This window comes from Astatotilapia calliptera, chromosome 5 (genome assembly GCF_964374335.1).
Source record: "Astatotilapia calliptera chromosome 5, fAstCal68.1, whole genome shotgun sequence".
NCBI lineage: Eukaryota > Metazoa > Chordata > Actinopteri > Cichliformes > Cichlidae > Astatotilapia > Astatotilapia calliptera.
The window spans coordinates 12374903-12402552 of record NC_137426.1 but is presented as its reverse complement, the minus strand read 5'-3'; the positions used below and the strand labels follow the sequence as shown (position 1 = coordinate 12402552).

The window sequence follows — 27650 nt, the reverse complement described above, 5'->3', positions numbered from 1 at the left end:
TTCTGTTACTCTCATCCTTTCCCACTTTTATTTTGTTTAACTTCTATATTCCCCATTTGTGCCTTCTTCTGATTTCTCCACCTTTACCTTTTTTGTTATATAATGTATTATCCTCCTTTGGCTCTACTGGATTTGTAATCCTCTTATTTGGTATATTTTCTGTTAGCCTGGGTTAGCCTCTAATTAGCGTTTCAAACTGACCCAGTGCCCTGCCTGACTTTATATTTTTGCCTGAGTACTCTTTTGCTTGCTTAAAATGGTTACAACGTTATATTTGACTAGCAATAAGGTATCTGCCAGTTTTCCCTCAGGGCATTTTTATCTGTTCATCAAGCTTAATGTTCAAAATTCAACAGCTGTTCAATAGTAACAGGTTATGAACAATTCTTTAATTTAGCAAATGCAAGTTGAGAGCATCCTTGTTGCATTTAGACAATATTTTGTCCTTTTTCTCTCTCTCTCTCTGTGGAACAGTATGATTTTACATGACATTGTGCTTGATTCAAGCTTTTTGCTAACTAATGTTTTTAGTCTAAGGAGCTTGGAAAGAAAAACACCTGGACTTCTTTAAGTTTCCTTGAAGATGTTTCACCTCTGATCCGAGAAGCTTCTTCAGTTCTAAGCACAATTGATGGAGAATCCCAGATTTTAAGCCCTATGGGAGTGTCCCCAAGAGGGTCATGGACCCCCTATTGATCCTCTACCTAATCACACGAGCCAAAGTGTGAAAATGGGTGTGGGTCACTATCAGCCAAGGTTTTAGGTGAACTCATTTTGAGACCATGCCCCACCATATCATGTGACTTACTGAGATCAAATGACCCTAGATATGAGTGAGCACTGAGGCATCTGGGACGGGATCTCAAAACTGAATTATAGATTGCAGACAGCTGGTGTTGTAAGACAGCCCCTCTGTTCAAAGATGGTCTTCCACGACCCTCTTAGGAACATTCCCAATAGGGCTTAAAAATCTGGGACTCTCCATCGATTGCTCTTAGATCTGAAGAAGCTAGAGGTGAAGTGTCTTCAAGAAAGTCAAAGAAGTCCAGGCTCTTTTAATTCCAAGCTCCTTAGACTACTATGACCTGGATGGCTGAGAAGCTTCACAGACAACAAATAATTTTAGTTTTACACAAGCAAGTAATCTACCTGAGAACCTGACCTTGTTCAGTGCTATGGTATTTCATTTTAGTGGATGTTTGGTCGATATTAAAACACAACTTTTTATTTTAGGAATGGAGACAGTACAGATTTGTAAAGCATCAAACAATCTCCAGTAGCTATATATTCCTTCCAAACACAGTATTACGTTTTGTAAAGAAAAAAAGAAAATCTCAGTTTTTAATGTCTAAAACAGAAGGACCAAGTGAACATATTGTCTAAATGTATTTCATCACACTCCCGTGCAGCGTTTAGTTTTGAAGTGTACGCAGTTTATAATAAATACTGATAATTACTGATCTCTTAACGCACTATAAAGTGGTTACTGGAATGCATTTGCAAGTGTGTCATTATTTTCTAATTTGACTGGTAACAGAAAATAATCCTCACACTATTTAGTTTTTTCTCTAATTTTGCTGCCAAGTTAATGTATGTTTTAAAGCAAAACCAACTTTTTGGGAAAATAAAAAACAACCTGTGACACAAAAATCACAAATGTAAAAGCAATATGAAGGATATGAAGGTTAGAGAGGAATGGGATAATTGATGGAACAGTATAGAAAACTAGAGAAAGTAACAGAAAGAAAGGCTGGTGATGGTGCAAGCCAGTGTGCAAGTAAACAACGATACAGAAAGCTTTTTATATCTGCTAAATGGGTTATATAATACAGTTTTATATACACTCAACAAAAATATAAACGCAACACCTTTGTTACTGCTCCCATTCCCCATGGGATGGACGTAGAGACCTAAAATTCATTCCAGATACACAATATAACCATCCCTCCCAAACAGTGGTCACAAATCAGTCCAAATGTGTGGTAGTGGGCACATCTGCTATATTGAGATAACCCATCCCACCTCACAGGTGTGCCACATCAGGATGCTGATCTGACATCATGAGTAGTGCACAGGTGTACCTCAGACTGCCCACAACAAAAGGCCACCCTGGAATGTGCAGTTTTTTGCGCTATTGGGGGTCTGGGGACCCAGAACCGGTCAGTATCTGGTGTGACCACCATTTGCCTCATGCAGTGCAACACATCGTCGCATGGAGTCTATCAGATTATCAATTGTGGCCTGTGGAATGTTGGTCCACTCCACTTCAATGGCTGTGCGAGGTTGTTGGATAGTCGTGGGAACTGGTACATGCTGTCGTATACGCCGGTCAAGCACATCCCGAACATGCTCAATGGGTGACATGTCCGGTGAGTATGCTGGCCATGCAAGAACTGGGACATTCTCAGCTGCCATCTGCCCTGAACAATGTGAATACATGATTCATCCGTGAAGCGCACACCTCTCCAACGTGCCAGACGCCATCGAATGTGAGCATTTGCCCACACAAGTCTGTTACGGCGACGAGCTGGAGTCAGGTCAAGACCCCGATGAGGACGACGGGCATGCAGTTGAGCGTCCCTGAGACGGTTTCTGACAGTTTGTGCAGAAATTGTTTGGTTGTGCAAACCAATTGTTCCAGCAGCTGTCTGGGTGGCTGGTCTCAGACGATCTTGGAGGTGAACCTGCTGGATGTGGAGGTCCTGGGCTGGTGTGGTTACACGAGGTCTGCGGTTGTGAGGCCGGTTGGATGTGCTGCCATATTCTCTGAAACGCCCGTGGAGACGGCTTATGGTTGAGAAATGAACATTCAATGCACGGGCGACAGATCTGGTTGACATTCCTGCTGTCAGCATGCCAATTGCACGCTCCCTCATTGCTTGTGGCATCTGTGGCATTTTGCTGTGAGACAAAACTGCACATTCCAGGGTGGCCTTTTGTTGTGGGCAGTCTGAGGTACACCTGTGCACTACTCATGATGTCAGATCAGCATCCTGATGTGGCACACCTGTGAGGTGGGATGGATTATCTCAATATAGCAGATGTGCCCACTACCACACATTTGGACTGATTTGTGACCACTGTTTGGGAGGGATGGTTATATTGTGTATTTGGAATGAATTTTAGGTCTCTACGTCCATCCCATGGGGAATGGGAGCAGTAACAAAGGTGTTGCGTTTATATTTTTGTTGAGTGTATATATATAAGTCTCTGGGGAATAGTATAATTCTCATTTATTTGTCTTTAAGGATTATAAGATTAAATATGTCGCCAGGTTTAATACAAAATTTTGACCTTTTATATCGCCAGAAGAAATGTCTATAAATCTGTAGGTTTTGCGGATATGTTTTTAACCTGAAATGTTTGTTAAAAATTTTAAATCTTAGACTTTTTTTGTTGTTGCTGCAAGAAACAAAACCTAAAGGGGAAAAAAACATTGTAAATTCTGATTCAGTTTTATTTCTAAATGTGGTCAAATCTCTTTAACTGAACATATTTTTTTCTTGATAGATCATTAGGGTCAAATTAATCTGTCACTCCCTGCACACTTAAAACTATCCACCTGCGTATATATGCTAATGAGGACACTTGAAACTTAAGAATACAGCCTATGCATTAACCTCGCTTTCTTTTAGTTTACTAATTTGCATTAAAGGTGCATTACTATAAACATAAAACTGCAGTGCTACTTACTAGTATAAAACAAACTACACACTGCCTTGTCTAAGGGTTAAGATAATGGCACTGAAGTTACAAAAAAATGTGTTAATAATGACTCATTGTGAAAATGCTACATTTAATACCTTTAAGCTGCTACTCTGTCCTGTTGGTTAGTTCAATACCTACCTGCGTTTGAAGGTGAGAACAACTCCAAGAAGGATGATGATGAACATAAGAATCCCAGCAATCACGCCAGCCATTTTAACTGTGCTGTCCACCTGTTTCTCTGGCTCCATAGCATCAGAGTCCTGCGTTGATGCACCTAAAAGCACACATATGCACACACAAACAAACAGGTATGCAGATAGTCACATTGGTAGGGAACCTTAAACATATTTGCTTGGCATATACATTCACACAGAAATGCTAATGTGCGGATGGACATATTCATTTGCATACAGCATTGGAAGTTCAATACGGTGAGCAGGTTTTGCAGGCACACACATTCACTCACACCATTGTGGTCAGAAGTTTACACAAACTCATCATGAGTCGTCGATTAATCATTTGGGGCTATTATTCTTTGAACTGTTCATTTTTTAAATTTTCCTCATGTTTGTATAGCTTTAATGTTTTCTTTAAGGTCCCTTGGAGCAATTTCTAAATAACTGCAGATAATAAGTTCACCAGTTTAAGCATCTATATGGAAGAAAAAGTTATTTAGATGTGCCACTACTTTGCCAAGGTGCAGAAAAAGACACAGCTGTCTTGGAAATCAGTTAAGATGTTCAGAAACAGCACAGGAATCAAGGTTCAAACCAGCCATGAAAAACTGCTCAGATGTCACAACCCACAGTGAAGCTAGTCACTCTGTTGGATGGACTGAGAGACTGTTGACCAAGAAATAAGCCCCTGTTCAAAAATTGAGACATTCAAGCTCAATTGAAATTTGTAGCCAACACAAACAAGCCAATTGTCTTCTGGAGAAACATTTTTTGTCAGATAAGATTGCACTGTTGTCAATAATGAAAGAGGTATTTTTTGGAGGCTTTCAACCCTAATAACACTTTACCAGTTGTCATGCAAGGTGGTGATAGCATTATGCTCTTGAGTGGTTTTGCCTCATGATGAGTGTATGTAAACCTCTGACCACTACTAGATCTATATGTATACAAAGACATCTTTATTGATGGACCCATATATCTAGATATAAAATGTGTACACAGTCATACATATGCTCAAAGACAAAACATATATATGTTGGCAATGAAGGAATACTGGAAACACTGTATCCCAAGGTGAAGATAAATTCTTAACACTGCATCCACATTAAAAGAGAATATAACCCATAAAATCATGGTAACAAAACACAAAAACAAAAAAGTAATAGGCATTGGATGAAATGTGATCATTTTTGTTCAAAAATGAAAATTTAAAGGAGAAATTTGAAATTTAGCATTATTTGACAATATTAGACAAGAATTTGTAATGACAAAGCTCACACTAAAATGTGTGAATTTTCAGTATGTCATTTTGAAAGCAAACATTATTTTCACAAATGTTTATATTTCATTTTAGAACAAAATGATTAGACATACTTTGAGTGATAACTGTTAAAAGGCTTTGTGTTCTTAAAAAGTAATAAGTGATAAACAATGGCATACAACCATACACAGTGTAATGAAGATGACAAACAGTGGATGAAGAAAGCATTTCATTGGCAAAAAAGTGGTGCTTCATGAACTGTTAATAATCAATAACTAATTACTCTCAAATTTACTACCCTTTCTGAGTGTTTGACAGTCTCTTTCAAATGTAATGCAGTTTTAAATTTAGTAATGCCTCTTACAGGTAAATATATAAAGCCAAAGAATAAAGGGAAATATAGTAGGGGTGCAACGATACACAAAATTCACGGTTCGGTTCGGTTCGATACTTTGGTGTCACGGTTCGATATTTTTTCGATACAAAAAAATGTTCATACCTTTTTAATTTGTCATTTATTAAAATTATAAATATATATTTTAACTCAAAAGTACAGTATTTAAATTTAACCCTAACCCTTGTGCGCGTTTTTTATTTTGACAGCGAATGCGCACCTGCGGGCCACTTATGTGAACCCCTGGTTATTTAGCTCGTCATATTGCAGCCACAGAAATTCTTTTGTCCATGAAACCATAAAGCTGCACTTTCTTTTTGCCTTATAGTCTGATTTGTCATAACTTCTCCGTTTTGTGGTAAGCTTTTCTTTGGCTGTCACTTCTTCACCCTGACCTGTCTTATTTGGCTCAGCAGAACTAAAATATATATACTGCTACTTTTACACACGGACTCACATAAGCTCAGCAATTCTCTGAGCGATCAACCTCTCACATGTTTAAGCTTGCTGCGGGAGATTTCACTTGTCATGTTTGCATAGTAAGCTAACGATTGATAAGACGATGTCAGAGGAATTGGTGCACAAATTATCATCACTCACAGATCAGTGCTGTCATTGCAAAGTGAAAGCAAAAAAACAAGCGCAAATTCAAACGCGATTTCAATATGTCACATATTGACAGTGGCTCACCGATGCCAATGACATAATTACCCAGCTACATTTCTGAAAAAATGCAAAAGCATTGACATATATTTTTCCTACAATAGCCCGACGGGCAGGGCAGAGAGATTTTTGTAGCCCGAATGGAAAGATCGCTAGCTCCGGGACGTCGGGCTAGCGATTTTGCAAGCCCTGTATCTGATTGAGGAATCACTCATCTTTGGAAAAGAGAGTTTATTACAGAGAAATGTCTCTTTCCAAAATAAAAGCTATACTATCCGCTTCTTCTGGGCTATATTCTCAGCAGCATAAGGAGAATCATGTGCTAACAGCTGTCTAAATGACTCGGCTAAAGTTAGTAGCATGCTTGTTGTTTTTGTCTTTGCACTAGGATGATGTCGGCGTAAATGTGCAGTCTTATTCGTTGTGTTCCCACTAGTGCTTTCAGGTTAATCTCGTTGAAATGACCTTAACGCCACAACACGGCAAATCTCCGTTAACGAGCTACCGCCGATCGCCCCGTGCATGGGGCTAGACGGCCAACACGTTAACGAGCTAACTGTGCTAACACACTAGTTCACACCAATGTAATTGAGCATTGCATGGCACATCCAACATACTGTTTTACTTTAGTCCATGACTCGCTTACCTTCAGGGTCATACGTCACATGAAAACCAAAATAATTCCAAACGCCAGATCTGAATGAGGGTGGGGGAGGTCCATCTTGCAAGGAGAGCTTAACTTCTGTCTCGCTAGCTTGCCCTGCGCTCTTCCTCCTGACTATGCTGTCTGTGTTGAGCGCTCAGTGGATCTGCGCTCGACAGTGCAGCCTAGGCGGAGTAGTCGAACACAGATTCACTGAGCGCTCAACACAGACAGCATCGTCAGAAGGAAAGTTGATAAAATAAATTACAAATGTTGTATTGTTCGATACATATGCTACCGAACCGAAAGCACTGTATCGAACGGTTCAATATCGATACGAATATCGTTGCACCCCTAAAATATAGGTGAAGAATAGTGGAATAACGTTTTAAAGAAAATTGTTTTTCTTAAACCATTACTGACTTCATTTCAAAGGACAAAAACAGTCAAAGGACAATGCACAAATGTGTAAGTCAGTAAACGACATCCAGGTTCATGGTCCAGAAATGTACATAGAAAACACAGTACAGACTGGATGTGCATCACTTTGAGTTACGTAAGGATTAAATAATTTGGCAAATTATGGGGAAACAAATGGGGAAACTTGGGGAAGGGGGATAAATGGTTTGTGTATATTGTTGATTTTACTAAACAAGAAAACATATTCAAATATATAAAGCGCTGCTCTCATTGTGTGAAGCCAAATAAAATATATTATTTTTATAATAAAAGAATGGTATGTAATATGAGTTACAGCTTAGCCATAGTTTCCATTAATGATAATACCACTGAATCTGATCAACACTGATGTCACAGAAGGTCACAGAGAGGCCAATGAAGTGTGTTAAAGGCATATAAAGAAAATTTCTTCTGATGTTTCATTCATATATATGAAATTTATATCTAGAATTTATTTTGTAAAATGTTTTCAAATACCGTCTGTGCTGAACCACAGAAATATCTAAAAAATAAAATAAAATAAAAAAAACTGCTTAGTGTTTTTGGTCTGTCCTTTAAGACAGTGACACAAATGCACTCTCATTGTCAGTGCTTTTCTCAACTGGTAACTGGTTGCTAAAAATTATAAAAGTCAAAGATAAGTTCCTAGGATATTTTGTATAGAAACCAAAAGGTAACTGTCAATAACTTTCAACAGACTGAATGTCAAAAGGTAAAATCAGACATAAAACAAAGGACTGGTAAAATGTATTACTTAAAAACTGACAGTTCATAATAAAAAATACACTGGAAAGACAAAGACAAGAATCCCCAAGCTTGTGATCGTGCACATGAATGCCCCTGTCCTCGTGGAGACATATGCCAAACAGATTCTTGTTATAACCTTGATAGACAAAGACAGCCGATTAATAAAGTAATACTGCTGCGTAGGAGTTCAGTTTAATCCCCCGTCTCTCTCATCTTCGCCCCCTCTGCAATAACAACACAAGGTTGGCAGTGGAATGCACTGAGCTAACGGCTTAAGCACCTAACCTTGGCACACTCAGTAATAGCTGCTGCAGTCCTCAATTGCCGTGGTGAGGAGATGTTCTTTTAAAAACCCCGAATGCCTTCAATGACAACATATTCTCAGTCTTTATAGCTCAATCATTGACAGTCTACCTGTCGTGTAGCTGTATCATCTTTGAAGAAAAAAAAAAGAAGAATGCATCAGTTATTCTCTGACAATTTATTGCTAAAAAGATTTCTTTGTGTAAGTTTAATAACACATTATTATGTTCTGCTTTTTGAACACTTTGAGTTTTCAAAACTTGTACCCCATATCGGCAGATCTGTTTTATGAAGAAAAAAAATGAAGAGATTTTGAAGGTCTTATAAATACAACATGTCAAGACTGAATTGTGTTCGATCTACACCAGTGTTAGCATGCTAACCCCTAGTACATCATGTGTAATACCGCCCCCACTCCAAGATGCAACTCTGAGTTACAATACTGGGGTGGTTTATGCAACAAGCTAATACTGCTGACATAAACAACAGTTATTTAGGAAATTAAAGCATCTTGGGCAAAGAATAACATGCCCTTCCAGAGACAATAGTGTCCCCCTAAAAAGAAAGACAATTTTTTTTATATTCCTTTCTTTTTGTTTTTGCTTCCTCTTAACATTTTTAATCTTATATACTAGATTTTTGACTTTTTTTCTTCCTAGAGAAACAGAAAAATCATAAAGGCACAAAATGCAAAGTGTAATTTTAAAAGACATGGACCTGTGATTATTTTTACACTTGTGCCACCCCAAGCAATCACTGTACAGAGGATAGTGGTTCTAAAAAGAAAAGGTGCTTTTCCAGATATTGGAAAGGTGCTTTTAAGAACTAAGGGACTTTGCAAGGACGTTTTACTTGAAATTGCTTTTAGTAATAATACAATGTAGTAATTTTTTAACGTTTTTAAATCTTTGTTGGGATCGTTCAATATTTTTATTTATTTATTTATTTTTATCTTACTTACTCTTTTATATCGAATGAACAACATCAGAAAATAGTGTTCATGGTACACTATCGAATAGCTTATAGCCCTGTAAACAGCAAAGGCTTAAGAGTTCAAGGTTCAACTTTTCTGTGTCTGTCAAGCACGTTATAGTTAAACCAAAGTCTTGAGCGATCATGCAAGAGACGAGTTCACACATTTCCCTGTAGTCTGTGCCCTGGTAATCACCCCACAGGTGTATCAAACCTCAATTTCCCCCCTGAGTGATCCACAATATGTATCACCTGACACATTTCAGTGTGACCCCATTTGTTCACACTTCACCAGCCCATGTGATGATTGGGTTCAACAGTTCATGATGTAACAGGAGAGGACCCCATCTGGTGATGAGTTCAGCTCCATTTAACATTGTGATTGGCCAGTTTGGGAGTCAATCAGGCACACTTAAACAGAGTTCTGACCAGGGCATAGAAGAAGTGATCTAATGTGACTTTGTCCATTACATGAGGGTAAAAGTTGAGATGAAGCAAATTGGAACAGCAAAATAAGACTAATTTCCAACTGGTGCAAATACAATATGGAGCAGACTATGGCCTCATTTATTTCTGTATTGTCAGTTTAAGGTAACAGGTGGCCTGTAAGTACATAAAATAGATGCATCCATCTTGCTTTCTTGCCACAGGTACTGGCAGGTGGTGTAGGTATTATTTTCTTGGCAGATACCAGGTTGCTAAAAAAGAGAGTTGGAACAGTGAAGAGCTTTGCATCGTGTCATAGTGTGTGAATGTCCTCATCTTTTCACAAACTGTAACTTTCTATTAATGAGTATCCTAAAATGTGCACTACCTCAAAAAAGAAACAAAAGAAAGAAAGAAATCTGGAAATTCTCACATATACTTATGTCTGCAACCTGAATATTTACAACATTAAATCACTCATCTGTGGTCTCATAGAGAATGGACTGAATTGAGCCTACATGGCGATGGCCACAGTAATTTTTTGTTATTATTATGTAATGTTAACTCAACAGAAAGACATGGAATATCAGAAAGAAAGATCCAACTGTTCTACCAGTAGCTGGATGGCTGTCTAGGTGCCTGAATTCACACCACCTAGTTTTCACAATAATAGGTTGTCAGGACTATATTGTAAGGTTTGGAAAGGGGTTACTGTGGTAACACTAACACAAAGCATAAATACTTTAGATCGTGTATATAGGGTAAATTGCTGCAAAAGTGATATATCTTAAAAGCTATTGGAAACAACAAACCTTTTAATTGGAAGAACATTCAATTAGAAAAGAAGAATGAACTGAACATTTTGGTGCAACTGTGCACCAAAATGTTGAAGTACTGGAAAAATATGATTCAATGTTTTCCTCAACAGAAGCTATGCTAAAATATATAAACTATAGTGCAGAACTAAATATATGCACCTATACTGTCAAATACTGTCAGAAATTCCTAAAAATATCTACAGGGTGAGAATTACTTCACAAAAACTTTAAATATGAACTTGAGCGAAAATAAATAATTGGCTCGGGATAAAATATAAAAAAATAAAAGGATGTCATGGAATATTTTAATTTATAAAAGTTGACTTCTGTATTAACGCAGAATGGAGTAAAGACAGAAAACATTAAAGGGAACCGCTTCAATGTTTGCCACTGTAATTGTGACAACACTGGGTTGGTGATGATACTGATTACTTCCAAAAGGCATTAATCCCTTGAATATCTTGTGTTCCTGAATGCACATAGGATGTGTAAGTGTGCACACGTGCAACTGGGTATAATGTTTTTTGAGGGTGTTTTTTTCCCCCCATTTATACCATTTCTCCCCTTTTTTTATTTCCCCTACTTGGAGAACATGATAAAATTATCAGGGAGGAATTACGAGTAAAACCTGAGATATTAAAAACATAATCTCATCCAAATGGAGAGAAGATTGATTCTCCTAGCTTCCAACGCACTCCTGCACCCCTGAATGGCATATTAAATGGTTCTTTTCAGCGTGGATGTGTGTATGTGTGTCAGGTGCAGATCACTGTTTGAAGGTGGGTGTATTTTGTGTGTCTTCACAAATGTACTTTTCTTTGTGTGTTTGAGTGGCATGGATCACTGTGCATGTGCACTGAGTTTGACTTACTTGTTCACGTTATAGGATATCGGTTGTCTAACACGCTTAAATGGAAAGTTGAACAGAGTATAATGGGAATTTGCTGCAATATTTTTGTTTGATTAAAAAAATATATATAGGTGATGCAGGGTGTTACAGTATGTAGGCTTTACTGGTGCATGTATAAATGCAAAAATATCTTAAATGACCTGAAGGTTTAGTTTTCCGGTACTGTTTTGTCAGCAGCTGCAGGGCTTATCCTCTGTGGATTAGTGTTACCATGGCTGAGTACGTTTAACAGGATTACTAATCTGAACTATGCTACCACAGCGCTCCATGTCAGTGTTTGCATGTATACTTTTAAATCTGCCTTTTGCTGCGTTTCTGAACATTTAGGTCCATGTTTGTGTATATGTAACTATATCTGCATATGTAACAAGTTACCTCTGCGTGAATGGATCTACCTGCATTACTTTGGAAATGTGTCTCTGTCCAGTTTTGTGTATGTATATACTGAATGTATCTGTGGCCCAATGGTACCTCGGTTAAGATAGCTGTCTCTGTGAACATTAACAATGGTAGTGATTGGCCATTAGCTCTGTCTTACAGACACACACACACACATACGCCAGTTTCCACTGATGTTAAATAAAGCAGGATACTGTTTACTAAATACTTAAATCACGTTCTGAGTGATTGTATGCATGTGTGTATTTCTGGACTTATGATTTATGACATCTTTGTGAGACAGGTCATGTGCTCTATGTACGATTTATTGTGGTTCTATATTGTAACGGTTTACACATTTGATTGACAAGTGAAAGGTTGCAAGTTTGATTCCAGCTGTAGACAAGCGTAAAACTGCCAAATCAAACATGTGGTGCTACTTGCTGTGGTGGCCAGCTGAAGTATCACCACATGTTTGATTTGGCAGAATAGAAGATAATACATCTTCTAGTAATAGAAGACATTAGATTAATGTGTGCCAAGGTAAAGGCTGAAGTGATTTTCATGTCAGATGCAGTTGCTGAAATCTTACAGGTACAAAGAAAAAAAAAATTCTTTCAAGAACCTGATCCTTCAAGCTTGTTAAAAGAAAACAAATTAAATTAGAATTTTAAAAAAGTGATAAATCACGTAACACTAGCTCATTCTCAGTGACTTGCAAAGCAATAAAGCAAAAATTGAGAAAAAAAACTTTTTTCTTTTTTTTTTAAATTGATCTACGTGTCACAGAGTGAAATAACTATTTCATCCCCTATGACCCAGTCAGAATTCTGGCTCCTATGTGCCTATGTGTCACACAGATAGCAAACCAGTCAATCTGTCACTCTTACTCCTGATCTCAACTCCTTATTTGTATAAATCACACCAATATTTTTCTTCCATTCAAACCTCACCTGATCACCATGGGCAAGAACAAAGACCTGTTTAAGGACATCAGGGGCAAGATTGTAGACATACACGATTATTAATCTTTTATTTAATCTTGGAAAAAATCTCACTGAGAGTAAAAATCTAATTTCCAAAAGAGACCTGGCACAAGGCTAGAATGGCCAACAAGACCATCAGCAAGAAGCTTGGTCTTGGTGTAACTCATCAGAAATGGAAAAACTATAAAATGACCATCAGCTGCCCTTGGTCTGCAGCTCTATGGAAGATCTTGCAGTTCTCGGCATTGCGTATTTTGTTCTCCCTTCCTTTCCACTCTGTTCCTCTCTCTACTTTTACTGTCTCCCTCCCCTGATGCTGATGACATCTTTCCAAAGAGCCTTCTAAGATTTATGCAGGGGCAGGTGAAAACTCACTGGAGCAGGTGGAAAATTCAAGCCAGAGACAGAAGGGCGGATTTAGCATAATACAACAATTCACAACAATGTCTTTCTGGTGAAGAGGTAAGCAAGTACACCTGTCCGCATGCACAATGCTACAGTAAGAAGAGGGAAAAAATCTTTAGAGTCAGTCTCTGACTTTTGTCATGTCTCTTTCTCAGTGTTTCATGTTCCTCCAGGCCTTTTTTTTTTCTTGACAAAAAAAGTCCACTATCCACCCACCCCATTTTTTGTTTCTGCCAGGTCTAAATGCAGTTGAAGCCTGCACGCTCACTGTGCAGCCTGAAAAGAACTTCATCCATTCCTTATGGTATTGTGCCATAAATGTCACATCATCCCTAGATACTTACCTACAAATGCTCCTTATGAGAGTTTTTTTTAAACATTCTGACTCAATGTGTTGCAAATTCAGACAGAAAACTGACTGACGAAGCAGCAACAAGTAAGCACTTGGCAATGATGGAAAAACAGCAGCAGTTACAAATAAAAGTATGTTTGTTTGTCTGAGGTAGTTGGGTTCAACGACAAGTATAATTCAGACACGACTCCCTCAAAATGTTACTTTTACAGTGTTCTCATGCACACCCATACCACACAAACACATGCACACACATACTCAGATAGCAAGCCACATGTTGCGTCAGTATTGCACAGTGTCTGTGTGAGTTACAACACGACTCTGAACACCACCAATTATAATCGACCTCAGGACTAATGGGAATGGGAATTAAAACTGACATATAATACCAATGTGTGAATGACAAGGGGTGGGTTTGATGCTCCTATGAGCCATGGTAGCTGAGAACATGCTGGGCATTCAAACCCTGCCAGTGTAAAAGTCCCACCTAGCAATGTATACCTTCTGGTTTATTTTGCCCTCGGTAAGCAAAAACGTATGATTTGGAAATTAATTTCTATTTTACAAAAAAAAAAGAGAAAAAACAAAAACAACAGTGTTTTGGCTAAGAGGTACAAAAGCTTTTTTCAAATTGCAGGCTGTCTTTTAGTTCTGCATTACTAATATGTGACGTGAATGATGCAATCCACAACCATGTCTGAGAGACATGCATGCACAGAGTAGCAATGGTATTTATCTGCTTCACGTGGTGGGCTGCATATGAAGTCAGGGAATTGTTTATTTTATTTATTTAACTGATTTGTTCTCAGCCATATTGACAGTTTATCACAGTGGTCTCTTATGTATTTGCCAAAGCAACTGAACAAATACAGCTTTAAGTGAGAGTTTATTTGTACACATGAAGAGAGACTGCAGAGTATTCTTTCTGGAAGACGCAAGTAAGTAATTTCAAGTATGTTATATTATTACTACTTAAAAAAAGGTTTGTGAGTATAAGGATTATAATAAGTGGACAAATTTTACGTTCCATATAGACTCAGCTTTAGATAAATAAGTCGAGTCGTTTAGCATTTCTCAAGCAGGATAGATTAATAAAGTGTGACTTCTACTAAGTGGAGTACAAAGAAAGAGAAAAAGCTGCATTTTATGCACCACTTTTTCAATTTAGGATGTCTGCCTAAATGGTCCTCTGAATATGATATTAAATATAATACATGAATTGCTACATTGCAAAAGTAAGTTCCGTTTTAAAACGATGTGGTTTTTAATGTACCCAGAGATCTTCTGCATTCATATAAATATAATCAGTTTTTATTCAATTGAGAGTTTTATTTGTTTATAGTTTCAGACTTGTGCATGATATGCATAATTCTTTCTGCGAGAGCTTGCAAACTGAATTTCCCCCAGGACAATAAGTGTTATGGTATTCTTGTGCAATAAACTCATAGTCTTGACAAATAACTGTGACAGCAGTTTATAATAATGCTTTTTGCTGACTGCTTCCCTGTTGTGTCCACATTGTTAAAGTCAACATTTTGACTGTTGTATCACTCAATGACATTCATATTCTACTGTCACATCTCTGAATTGGAAAAACAAATACTAAGAGGATTAGAATTGCTATGGTTTTGACACAATTTAATAAACAATGTTTAGCTGCTGTGTATTTATTACAGATGGATGATTGGATTTCAAAGAACTGTGCTGGTATTATTATTATTATTATTATTTTGTGTTTGTCATTGAAAATTTACTTAAATATTCCACAGTAACCAGCTCTGTCGATTTAAGGTTGTTCACTGCACTAAACACACTAATAGCAGTAAACAGCTGACAAAACACATTACTGAACTATAATTCTTCCAGTGTCTAATAATAACTAACTAATAGGAGATATCTTCTTTTTCAGAAGTTAATATACAGTAATTGTGTCACATTCAAAGGCTGGATCTCTCACTAAAGAATTACACAAATTTATTCAGCCTTGGTGGCAAAGCTCCAAAACTTGACATGGTTGACAAATTCAGAAATGAATTTCTTTTCTTTCCAAATACAAGGATACAAATCATATGAGACATAAATTAACATAATGGTTCTGCTGAAACCACACCATGCTCTGTTTGGTGGCTTTTGCATATTAATTGATGTTTTGACCACTTAGTTGTTATTATTCAACATTTTTAGTACTCTGCTAGGTGTTTGAGCATGTAGTACAACTGAATTAAGCATCTTCACTGATTTGATATTATACAACAAATGTCATGGACCTTTATACGAAGGCTTTAGAATAAGCAAAGAGGTGGATATTGTGGATGAGACAACGGTCAAAGATTATCAAATGAAAATTGTTACCATCCCTTTTTTCAATCAGATAATCATACTTGCAAAAATGGAAACTATACTTTCAGAATAGTATATGCATTGTTAATAAAGTTGGGGGAACAGGGGAAAAAATGTATTTATTCATAGTCTAGTCAGTTTTCTTTTTAATATTAAACTATACTTTATTAAAGAATAAAAGATTAAAAAAAAAACAAAGCCTACAATCAGCGTAATGGTGCAACAGCTGCGCTACTGACCATGCACAAAAGCAGCATGGTTTCACTTAAGTGTGTGTGTGAAAAATGTGTGTGTATGTGTGCATGCAAGACAGAGAGGACGTTCAAGCACAGCCAGCAACGCTTGAAGCAGAGCAGACATGCAAACAAATGTATTAAGATGGTGATGAGAAGGAAAGGTAACGCCAAAAAATTAACAAAGGGAAGAAAAAAGGGAGGGTGTAGGGCAGGGGACAACCAAAATGAAACAGTGTTTGCGTCGTGTTTATGGTTGTACTGTGACATAACATTGGGAAGAAAATATTCTGCCTATAAAGCAATAATCACCTTCGCTTGGGATGACTAGAATGTACGGCGTTGTTATTTGTCCCCTACCTATTACCACTAAGGCCAAGGGTCGCACGTCCCCGCCGGAAAGCATGAGAAAGAAAGGGAAGAGAGAAAACAAACAACAACAAAAAAGGAAAAGAAAGAAGAAAAAGTCTAAGAAAAAAAGATGTATAGTTGTCTTTCTTCAATTCATCAAGTTTTAGATCTCCCTGGTTTTCAATTGCACAATCTGTCTTGGAGGAGAGAAACTGCAGTGGTGAGAGATAGCACTAGAACCATGAGATCAATACCACTCAGCTGGGATATGACTGGTCTTATTTCTAGGAAATAACCCTCAATGAGCATCTTGACTGGCCCATTACCAGGAAAAGGCCAGAAAGAGGTGATGCTGGTGAGGATGTTTATTACAAAGTAGTTGTCAGTGAATGCAGATATGGTGTTGGCGGTTATCACTGGAGCTTGTTATGTCTGTTAGCCTGGTTTGAAGGGTTAATAAAAACAGGGGAGTGGGAAATGTAAGACGGAAGAAACAAAGTGATGGTTAAAAGAAAATAAATTATGAACTTTGTGGCATGGGAAAGTTGGTGGAGAGACCAATTTTGGCATCTGACTCTAGTTAATACTTTCCTTTATACAGCATTCTAATACAAATACTGTAAAACTACTAAAAGTTTAATGGTAGAATATTTGTTTTGGAAGAGTAAAACTGAGGCAGGTATGCGGCTCTAGTTGTCCCTCCTTTTGTTCTCAAAAGTCACTTGAGCTATTATTGCTTTGTTACCTTTAAATGCTTAATAGCTCACAATGTGGTAGATTAAGGCCTCACAATTTTATTTTTTGCAGTTCAGAAACAACAGAAAGAAAGCAAGTGATGTCACGTACTTATTGTAAATATGCAATAGTGCATGATAAGTGCACATATATTGGATATTAGGTAATGCAGCAAACATAATCATAATTATTTGCAAAATCAGCCATCTGCATTGCCTCAGAACACCAAATAACAGCATATTAATGATACTTCATGTATAAAAATCTTTTTTTTTTTTGGATTACATATAATTTCACATACTCAAAATAGATTTGTATTATTTTTAAATATATGAAAGACGGCCACAAAGTTAAAAGCATGTCTTTTTCCAAGCACACATACATGCAGACAGACAGAGCGCAGTGTTTAGACACTGTAGACATCCTACCAGAGTACATCTCACTCAAAAAAGAAAAGAAAAAAATGAAAATGGATTAAAAAAAAAGAATGGTAAAAAAGATAAGAATGTTCATAAAAGAGCAATAAATGTTTTATGTAGACAAAAAAATAATAAGAGAGTTAGAGATACAGAAACAGACAAAGGAGATGTGGAAAAATCAAATCAATGCCTGATGCAGATGAAAAACTAAAACAGATAAAGGAGACGAGGTGAGAGAAAAAATCAATAGCAAGCTGAAAAGCTTTTAAAGCATATTGCCTGGCACATAAATGGGTGTATTTGCCAGAGATGAGCAGCAAATAAAAATGGGAGACATGGGGAAAGCAAAACAGAAGAAGATGAAATGGGTTTTGGAGCTAACACTTTAGCCTTCATTCACTGGGTTTAATGAAGGTGGTCAATTGGTATTATAATGGCCCCAATGTTCCACTTTATACCCTTTATACTGCGAATACAATTTGAACATTGAACATTGATGACCAACATGGATGTGGTGTGAGATGCAAAAAGAATAGCATGATGGAGGAAAGTCACAGAAAAGGTGAGTGTGAAAAGGGCTATAAGGATAGAAGAGATGGAGAGAGAATGCTATGCGACAAAATCATGCAAGATAACGTGGATGTGGTATAGGTTTGCCCGGGCTGATGGTTGTGAGTTCACCTTTTCCAGAATAGTGTGCAATCTTCTCATCTTGGCTGATACACTTGTAGCACAGCACAATTCTAGGGGGTTGTGTATTCGCACCATTTTTTCTTTAAAATGAACTACTAACAAATTTCAAATTAAAATTACAAATATCTTATCATAATTAATGTGCATGTTGACTATCAATGGAAGGCTGCTCATACCTTTGTTAGCCAAGCGGACACAGTTGATTTTGGTTTCCTGTGGAGAGAGACAGACAGGTTAACTAATTACCTTGTGGTAAAATATACAGTTAATTTTTCAGATACTAGTGTTTTGAATCATGAGGGTAAGGCTTTGTTGAACACATAGGAAAATGGTGGAAAACCCTTTGAAATCTGACTTTTTTCTGAGTATTCTCCAAGGCATAAGTCAAGTTTCGTTTGTTGCAGTATTGAAAAATCATTGGCACTAGCTCTATTCTGTACAGAATGATCAATGGACTGGTTCTTATTTAGCACTTTTATACTATACAACTGAGCACTCAAAGTGCTTTATACAAGGATCAAACCACCCACCTTCCAATTAGTAGACAACCTACTCTACCTCCTGAGCTACACCCACCCCCAAAAACAGAGCAGACAACAATGATTGCAGAGACAGAGACATTAAGTCAGACAAAGCTTGAAAAAGAAAAGCTGAGCTATAGTTGGGCTGTAAACTGGCCTCCAGATACACAGCAATTGTGGTCAAGCTAAAACAACATAAATGCCGCATGTATCAGCCATCCGATGACATTGGCAGGCATTGAGATCAGCTGATGTCCAGAGGCTGCAGTATATCTTGAATTGCAAACTCAGCACCATGTTTTAGAAAACTTTTAGAAAACGTTGAAACAACTGACAAAGAAAAGTGTTAAATCTGAAACAGGAACCAGAAAATCAATCAGGAATCATGCTTTGGAAATTTGTCCACAACAGTTTTAAAAAATGTATTTAAATCATAGTTAACAGACTAAAACAAGGTACCCTCTTTAATATATGGGTTGACTGCATACAGTAACCACTTGCCTGACAGTGCATATATTGCATACACCACGTAATCATTGGTCTTAATCATCAGTAAGATCACAAAACCATGCCACTGGCTTCTCATTTTGTCCAAACACACATGATTGACACATCAATCATACCAGGATCAATATGCTGTACAATTCTTGGTGTTGATTCGAATGGTTTTCCACACATCATATATAAATAAGTGAAAAAAGTACAAAAGTACCTTCATTGGTATTAAACACTCATTTTTCTCAGCATTGTGATGGCCCTAAGCTTTGGCCAGGGCCTACTGTATTTTCCCCTTTGCCCCTCTGTGTTGTCTTCTAGGTTCCTAGTAGGTGGAGTTAATTAGTGTAACTGGGAGCACCTGGCTAGTCTTGCTTGAGCATTTAAGAGTTGTCTGTCTCAGGTTTGACTTTCTTACATCAGTCCTCGGGTTACAGAAGCCTATTGTTGTTGAATATTAAGAACTGGAATAAAGCTGCAGATTAATATTTTGATCTCATAAATGGGTCAACAGACTCACAGAGTCATCAGGGGCAGTCATCATTCCCATAAGATGGGCATAAGTAGAAGAACATCCATTATTTAAGTCTATATGCAGCGGAACTGTGTGCAGTAGTGCTTGCACTGGAGTGGGCAGAGGGTTTGAGAGATAGTAAGATGCTTATATTCAGTGTTTGATACAGTGACAGCCAGTAAGGACTTGGATATGATCTGTGAGATTCTATCAGTTAATTCTTGCTTAAATGAACAGGGCAAAAGTACAACATTGGGTACCAGCACACACAAGAATTAATAGCAATAAAAAGGAAGACAAACAAGGTAGATATTCAAATCAAACCATCCAAGTCAGGGAAAAACAGAGCGGGGAAATAAACTGGCAAAAAAACTGGGATGGTGGAAGTAAAGGGAGTCAGTCATGCATGATACAAAGAAAGGTAGGATAGATAAGGAGCTAGGGCACTAACGAGAAACGTGTGATAATCAGCAGACTTTCAGTTGTACACAGTCGTTTTAATGGGACACTTTTTATTATGGGGAAAAATCCAACTAACTATAGTAATGTGAAACTTGATATTTGTTTGTTTGGCTTGGGCTTGGCCATTTTGGTTTGTTAGGTTTTACACTACAAAACACCACATTAATTAATTAATTGCCTTTTGTAAACTTTTGTCCAAATTATGTCTCTCCCATTATTTGTCATAGCTCTTGAGCCAGATGACAACAGAATTCCTTTGCTGCCCGTGCCTTTTCCTCTTTTCTTTCTTTTATGATGTGCTGTCATCAGTGCGTGCACCTATCTCACCCACTTGGCCTCTTTCATGTTTTGGCCCATTTGTCTTCATCAAATATAAAGACTACAGCAGCTACCAACACGGAAATGTGTTACCTCAGCATTAAAATCAGTCCTAATGTACATGCTTCTGTACACTCATTTTCATTTTAATTGTGCCATTTTGGGTCTTACTTAGATTACTGTAAACGGTCTTCCTGTAGGAAGAAACAAAATAATTTAAGAAGAAGAGATGCTTTGCAAAGCCTAAAGTTAAGCTAATTTCTGTGCTTAAATACAGAAGAAAAACTCTTTCTTCAAGGTTGCTCTTAGCAGTGGAGTTCAAAAGCAAACAAAAAGCCCACCGCACTGAATGTGACAAGTTTTAATTCATAAACACTCCAAAACATAACATAACAAAGTTAAACATAAGAGAACAAATGGTAGCAGCCTGCACCTCATCTGACCCCTACTCAAAAACATCATTTATATATTCCACTAGATTGGCTTTTTAGATTTAATTATGTGGTCAGGGGCCAAAAGTAAGTCCAGCTCTATTCAAACTACAGTTTGGTATTTGAGGATTTAACACCATTAACTTATATTGTTCATTTTATTGTCATGTTTACAAAGATTTATGAAAGTATACATGCAAGCAAATGATAGATCCTATGAGCATCTTCAAACACACCTGCTTCTACTAAATCTCTGTCTGCTTTCCATCTGTCCATCTGTCTGTCTGAATAATGACTCTCTCAATCCCTGGCTGTTCAACTGCTTTGTTGTCTTATTTATCCGTTTCCCTCATTTGTCTCTGTGCATAATTTGACTGAAGGAACCTGTAGAAAACTGAGAGTGAATGTATGATAAGAGTCATATGTACACACATGGCTTTCAAGAGCAATTAATGTACTCTTCAGTTAATATGTAAAATAGAGGGCAAGAAAAACTGATTCGTAAGACTAAAAAAGGGATTTCACCAGGCCAATACATGTGTGCTAATGACAAAAATCATGCCACTTGCTATTTCTAAAAAAAATGGATGCTGTATCTACTAGAGACTGAACAAATTCCTCAGTGGGGGAAAACAAAACGAGACTTGTTTTTGAAGATATTTTGATTCATGATATGGGACACTAAACTTGTCAAAACATAATTTCATTTATACAGAATATAATGAATACTGAATTTACAGCTGCGTCGCAGCAATGCTCAACATAAAATATTCACAAAGGTAACATAACTTTGTACTTGTAACACATTAACATGGCTCCTCAAAAAAAGAGCTCAATGCTGCTCATTTCTATGATACTGTAATTACACCACAAAAATATATTAGTAGTACTGCTACTGACTACCAAGATTCTAGTATTGTGTGACCCCTTTATTTGCTTGGCATATGAGTTATTATGTTTTTGAAGGTTTGCAACTTACAAGGACATATGTGAGAACCTACACATACCTATTGCCTTGCACTTTAGAAGGATTTATATGTAAGGGAACTAACAGGATATAGGAATCACTTCTGCTATAACCTGAGGTACGCACAGTCCAGACTGGTTCCCAAGAGTTTGCACCTTGGGTCCGCAGACAAGGGGCAGTAAAAGCATTAGACGAAGCATAAGAAATAACCATCCAAAAACGCTACTTCTAAGGCTTCAAAAGTCAATGGGTGACATCCTGGGGGTTTCAAACATCGTTTTTTTAACTGTCTGATTAGGCCTAAAAAGTAACAAATGTTTCAAAATACTTTCTTTCATATGCCTACTCCTCTAAGAGTGAAATGTATCATATGAATGGACACAGTTGGAATACGATCAGTTTCATGAGGACCAATGAATTGTGTTTCTTTATAAACTGACCCTATTGTACCCATTTATGGTCCATTTAGAGGCGTGGTTGTTTTGGATTCACAGTCACTGTGAACAGAAACACGGCCTCCACTTGGCTCATGCTAATGGACTAAGCCTCAGGGGGTTATAAGAAGCGAAGCTAATAAATATAAGGATTTATTGCCCTGACTCTATACAGAGCATTTGGAGACCAGAAGGGGGTTGAGGTGTTTACAATGGAACACAGCATTCATTTCTGTGTGTAGTAGTTAACGTTGTAGAGCCTGACAGGAATACTAAAAGTGCAAGAGAGATGCAGCTGCTGTGTGGGTGAGCTCTCTCTCCATCCATCTATCGTTCCATCTTTGCCAGTCTTTTCCTCTCCTTTTTTCCCCAATTCAATCACAGTTGGTTGGCTCAGTGTTCTAACCGACTGGTAGGATTTTCAATCATGTATGTTTTTTCTGTGACTTCTGGATACTGTGATTAGCTGTTGGAGTTCCCAGGCAACCCCATGTAGCCAGGGTAACAACTTTAAAAAAAAAAAAAAATGTTACCCTGTCTTTGACACTTTGTTTCTTTTTCTTTTTCCTGAAGCTCATTCTTTTACCAAAAACTCTTGATACTCAGATGAGCAGGCAAACGCATGGGCATGAACTGCTCATGCACAGTATATGCTTCCATTGTTTAATTTGAAAAATGGCTGTTTAATGAATAGAATCTTAATAAGTCTATCACAAATGCAAACTTAGACATATGTACGTGCAAAAATTCCTACACACTTACCCACAAGCCAAACGTACGAAAGTGTGTGAGCCTTAGTCATACACCAGCACACAGAAAAAATGCATTTAGGGATTTCTGAGTCATCTGAGTGCATCTTGATTGACACTGACTGTCAGTTGGTAAAATCTTCCTCTGTCTCTCTCCTACACTCTCCAAAAACTGCACTCTGAGGCTTGCTTGGTGCGTGTGCGTGTGTGACGTTGATTGTCAGAGCATCTTGGCCAACCCCTGAGGCTTTTTACTTGTCAAGAAAGGTGTCTGGCTGCATTTCTCACACTGCAGAAGGGCATGTTTTTCCATGTTTGTCACACTTTCCTTTTGTTTTGTGCCATTTCCCACCCCATTTCTCCTTGCATTCTACTTCCTCCTCCTTTACCATTTTCTTCAAATACTTCCACCTTCCCTGACTCCAGAATCTCCAAAATCCTTCACCTCCTTTTGTCCTCCCATGAATTTCTTCCAAATTTCCCATCCTGTTTTTTATCCATTTTATCCACGGATCATTTTATGTATGTTGACAAGTAAATCTTGGTTAGACCTTTCTCAGTCGCCCTTCTTTAAACCTATTACTTCAGGTAGCTCTGTGTATATTATCTTTCAGACACATTTAATCTTTTTTCAGACTTTTGTCCTGCTTCTATATTAAAAAATTAACAACACTAGGTGTGATCTTTCAACCTTTCTAAACCTCTCCTTAATCTCTTTAGTTACTTTTCATTTGCAACTAGAAACTTTAATATATTGTTGGTTGTTATTTGCTCAGAGGCAACGTGCATACTCAATTAATAAAATACCCCACTTAAGGATTTCATTTGGGTCACAGGGAGGTGATCAAAATGGATAACCGTGCTCACATTCTCGTTTCTGCTTGTGTACATCTTTAAAAAGAAAACTTGGTTAAGTATAGATTGTGGTTTTGGTTAAATGCTAATGAACACACTGGGTCAAAAGTATTTTTTTCCAGTAACCAAACTCATGACAGTTCCGCTCATATCAGTTTTTATCTTTATTGACTTCCATCTTTGCCTCTAGTATTATATCTTGTTTAATGTCTCTTTTACTCTTTTTAGATTGCTATTACCCCTCCCACAATTCTCTCTCTTTCCCTACTCCCAAACCACTCTTGCTCTTACTTCTCTTACTTATTGCCCTAGGCATTTATTCTTGTGTGTGTGTATGGGTGGGTGGGCGACGCGTGTGCTCGTGTGGCAACGCACAACATGGAGACGTCGAGATTGCCTAGTAGCTTTAGTGTGCAGAGCTAACTGGCACAGTGACAGGAGATGAGAGACTGGCATCAGACTGATGTTACCTCTGGGAGAATCAAGCCCAAAAGAAAGCAGGGAAACAGGTGGTTGCTGAAGAGAAGGAGGAAAAGCAGTGGGGATAAGGGGGTGAGCAACAGATGAGCATGAAGGGTTAAATCAGAGAAAACATTTGTCATAAGCATAGAGGAAGTCAGATGGAGATGGAGAGAATTTAGGAAAGGGAGGAAGAAGATTAAAAAAAGAATTTGATTGTTTTTATTAGATGAAAGAGAAAAAAAACAGCAGTGAGCAATGAAGAGATGGAGAGTGGGTGGATTGAGAGAACAATTTCTTCTAAATGTCCTCAAGAGATATGGTAGAAAAAAAAGAAGGAAAACGATTGCGGATAGACATTCTCCTTGATAGACAGGTGGAGCTCAGAGGGGGAGAAAAAAGTAGTAGGATTATCCAAGGCAGGCAGAGAATGAGAAACAGACTTTCATCCATGGGATCAAACTACGACAAATGAGCCAAGTCCTCTAAAATGTAAATGAGGAGTTTCTTTCCAATATGAGACATCTACTGCTGCAGAAAAAAAGTGACACCTACACTACGAAATGACTGACAGCAAAGAAATTAAACAAATCACAGGACTTTGTGAGGACTACAGACAACTTAAATCCTTGATTGACAAACTATCACTTTCACATATTATTACTAATGTACAGAATACATTAAATAAATACTGACTGTCTTCTTTCTGCACCAATGTGGCTCTGCAGTCATTTCAGAGCGGATGAAAATGTCCACAGTGAATCTGCTGGCTAGATCTGAGTAGCAAGCATGGCTCCAAAAAAAATAACAACTGACTCAAGACCTGGATTTTTGTGTGTGTGTGTGATGTCTGTCTGCACATGACCCTGTGTGCGTGGGTGTGTGAGAAAGGTGATGTGCCCTTCAAAAAGTCCAGTTGTGTTCAACCTATTTTCATTCACCGTGTTCAGGAGTCCTGTGTCCTATATGTAATGTATGTTGTGGAACAATATGATTACTCTTGCCACTTTAGGATTTCACTATTATCCACATTAATAATTATCTTTGGAGGTTTTGACTCCTTGATTTTACTCACCTCAGATCCCTGAAATATACTGTATGTAACCCTGGTTAGTTAAAAAGAGACTGTTGCACAGCAATGCAGTCACAAAATATCAAAGATTTGTGCCTGAAATTAAAATGTTTTAATTCAATTAATTTTTAATTGTATGATGCCAAATCACAACAAAAGTCGACTCATGTATTATATAGTGTATGTAGTAATGTAGTAATAACGACTGACTTTTCCTTTTGACATGTAATTCAAATGGTTTGATCAGACTGCAGTAAAGTCCATCATTTTAAATCTTACTTATTTAACATTTATCTGACATTTTTCTGTCTGGGAAAGTAAAATCGATAGACCACCCTGGTTGTTGCAATCACTTGAAATTTAAAAGAGAAGTATAATCAGGTAAAAAACAAAAAAATCATGCTTTATGAACACGTGTCTATTTCTATGCCTGATTTCCTTATCAAATCATCTTGTTTAAGGCGACTACACAGGTGCGCTTGCATTTTTATTTCCGTTTTAACCACTAAGCACCCACACAATGCCCCAATTCATCATCTAAACAAACCTGAAACTGATTGGATTGACTGAAATCCAATCAAATAAGGAACTCTGATTTGACTGGATTTGGGGTCTGTACATACAGGTGTGCAAAGCACACACGATACACAAAAGTGGGGCACACGAGCGAGTATTTACACTTTTAAATGAATACTCATCTGCTCACAGTCACACTTGTTCAGTCATGCAAGAATTCCCCCCCTACACACACCCGCTTGCACACAGCCTTTCTCCATATGACTGCATTGTGGGAAATCTGCTTTCTGGAGGAGGATATTACATCACAACAGTCAGCCAGCTCACCCGGCTTCGCTCTCCAAACTGAGTTACCGTGGTTACGGCGTTGGAAAATTAAAATAACCCCCACAGGAGTTCAGAGTATTATGGAAATTCAAAAGCCAAGTTGAAGTTGTGAATGAGTTATGAGAAGGACACGGGTGGTGGGAGGTGGGCGAGGTGTTGTTGTATTCGCAGACAGTATAATTACCAGACAAAAAGGGCAGCAAACAGACATCAACAGCTGAATGCTAGGAGTGGGGATTCCCAGAGGGAGTTGTAATTGTGTTCTTTTATATTAATTATTTATTTATTCTGATAAGCAAACACATAACCTTCAGTATATTAAACTACAGGCTTGAGAAGTCACGCAAGACGCCCATAACATAATGTATTCTAACTTCAATCACTTGCTGTCACATTAATGACTTAGGAACAGAATTGTTGGCCCTTTTTTTAAATAATCTGCTGAGATGGAGAAATAATATTTTTGTTTTTACTTTTGCTTTTGCTTGCCAAAGAATGGTTTTAAAGTTGCTGTTTTTTTAAAATTATTTTTTATGACAAATAAAAATAAGATAATCCTGGTAAAGCTTCATATCAAATGTGTTACACCATGTGTTGTGCGCCTCAAAAGTCACTATTATTCCCGTTATTAATGACATGACAATAAACCCACAATGTAAACTAATCTAATTTGTCTAATTACTTTTAAATAAAATCTAATATGGCCAAATGGGAAATATGAACATGCCACTTCCTGTTACAATGGGTACTTCTGGAGAGTTGAGACTCACCCCATTGGCTCTGCTCATTGCCTGGTAGTAGATGCTGTAGCTCTTGGCAGGTGACAGCGGAGGGTTCCAGAAACCACCATAGCTCTTGTTGTCCCCCACAGTGAAGGGCTGTACCACCGTGAGGCTGGACGGTGGTAATTCAGCAGCAATGTAATAGGGTGAGTCCAAGATGGAGGCATTGCGGAAGCTCACTGGGACAGAAAAACACTCGGGGGCTTCAGAAGCGGCACGGCGGGTCTTGGACTTGCGCACCTCCTTCACAACAAGCTGGTAGGAGCTGGAAAAATAAATGATGTCTTTAAAAGTAGTGTCTTATGTTGTTTACTGAAACAGGAACAAATCTACTTATCACTAGCTAAAGCAATACTTATGAGGAGATGGTTTACGT

General features: G+C 37.8%; 1 protein-coding gene across 8 annotated transcripts in view; it reads right to left on the bottom strand.

Annotated features, from left to right (window-relative positions):
- Window positions 1–27650, bottom strand: part of ptprt (protein tyrosine phosphatase receptor type T) — a 310219-nt gene that overhangs the window by 104641 nt on the left and 177928 nt on the right. For 4 of the 8 annotated variants that reach the window (XM_026167283.2, XM_080301696.1, XM_080301697.1 and 1 more), the window contains exons 14-17: window positions 27263–27539; window positions 18549–18585; window positions 16487–16543; window positions 3847–3982 (exon numbers count right to left, since the gene is read on the bottom strand). In XM_026167283.2, coding sequence (XP_026023068.1) covers window positions 3847–3982; window positions 16487–16543; window positions 18549–18585; window positions 27263–27539 — 507 coding nt within the window. The remainder of the gene's footprint in view (window positions 1–3846; window positions 3983–16486; window positions 16544–18548; window positions 18586–27262; window positions 27540–27650) is intronic. The other 4 variants (XM_080301700.1, XM_026167290.2, XM_026167291.2 and 1 more) reach the window with 2 other exon arrangements.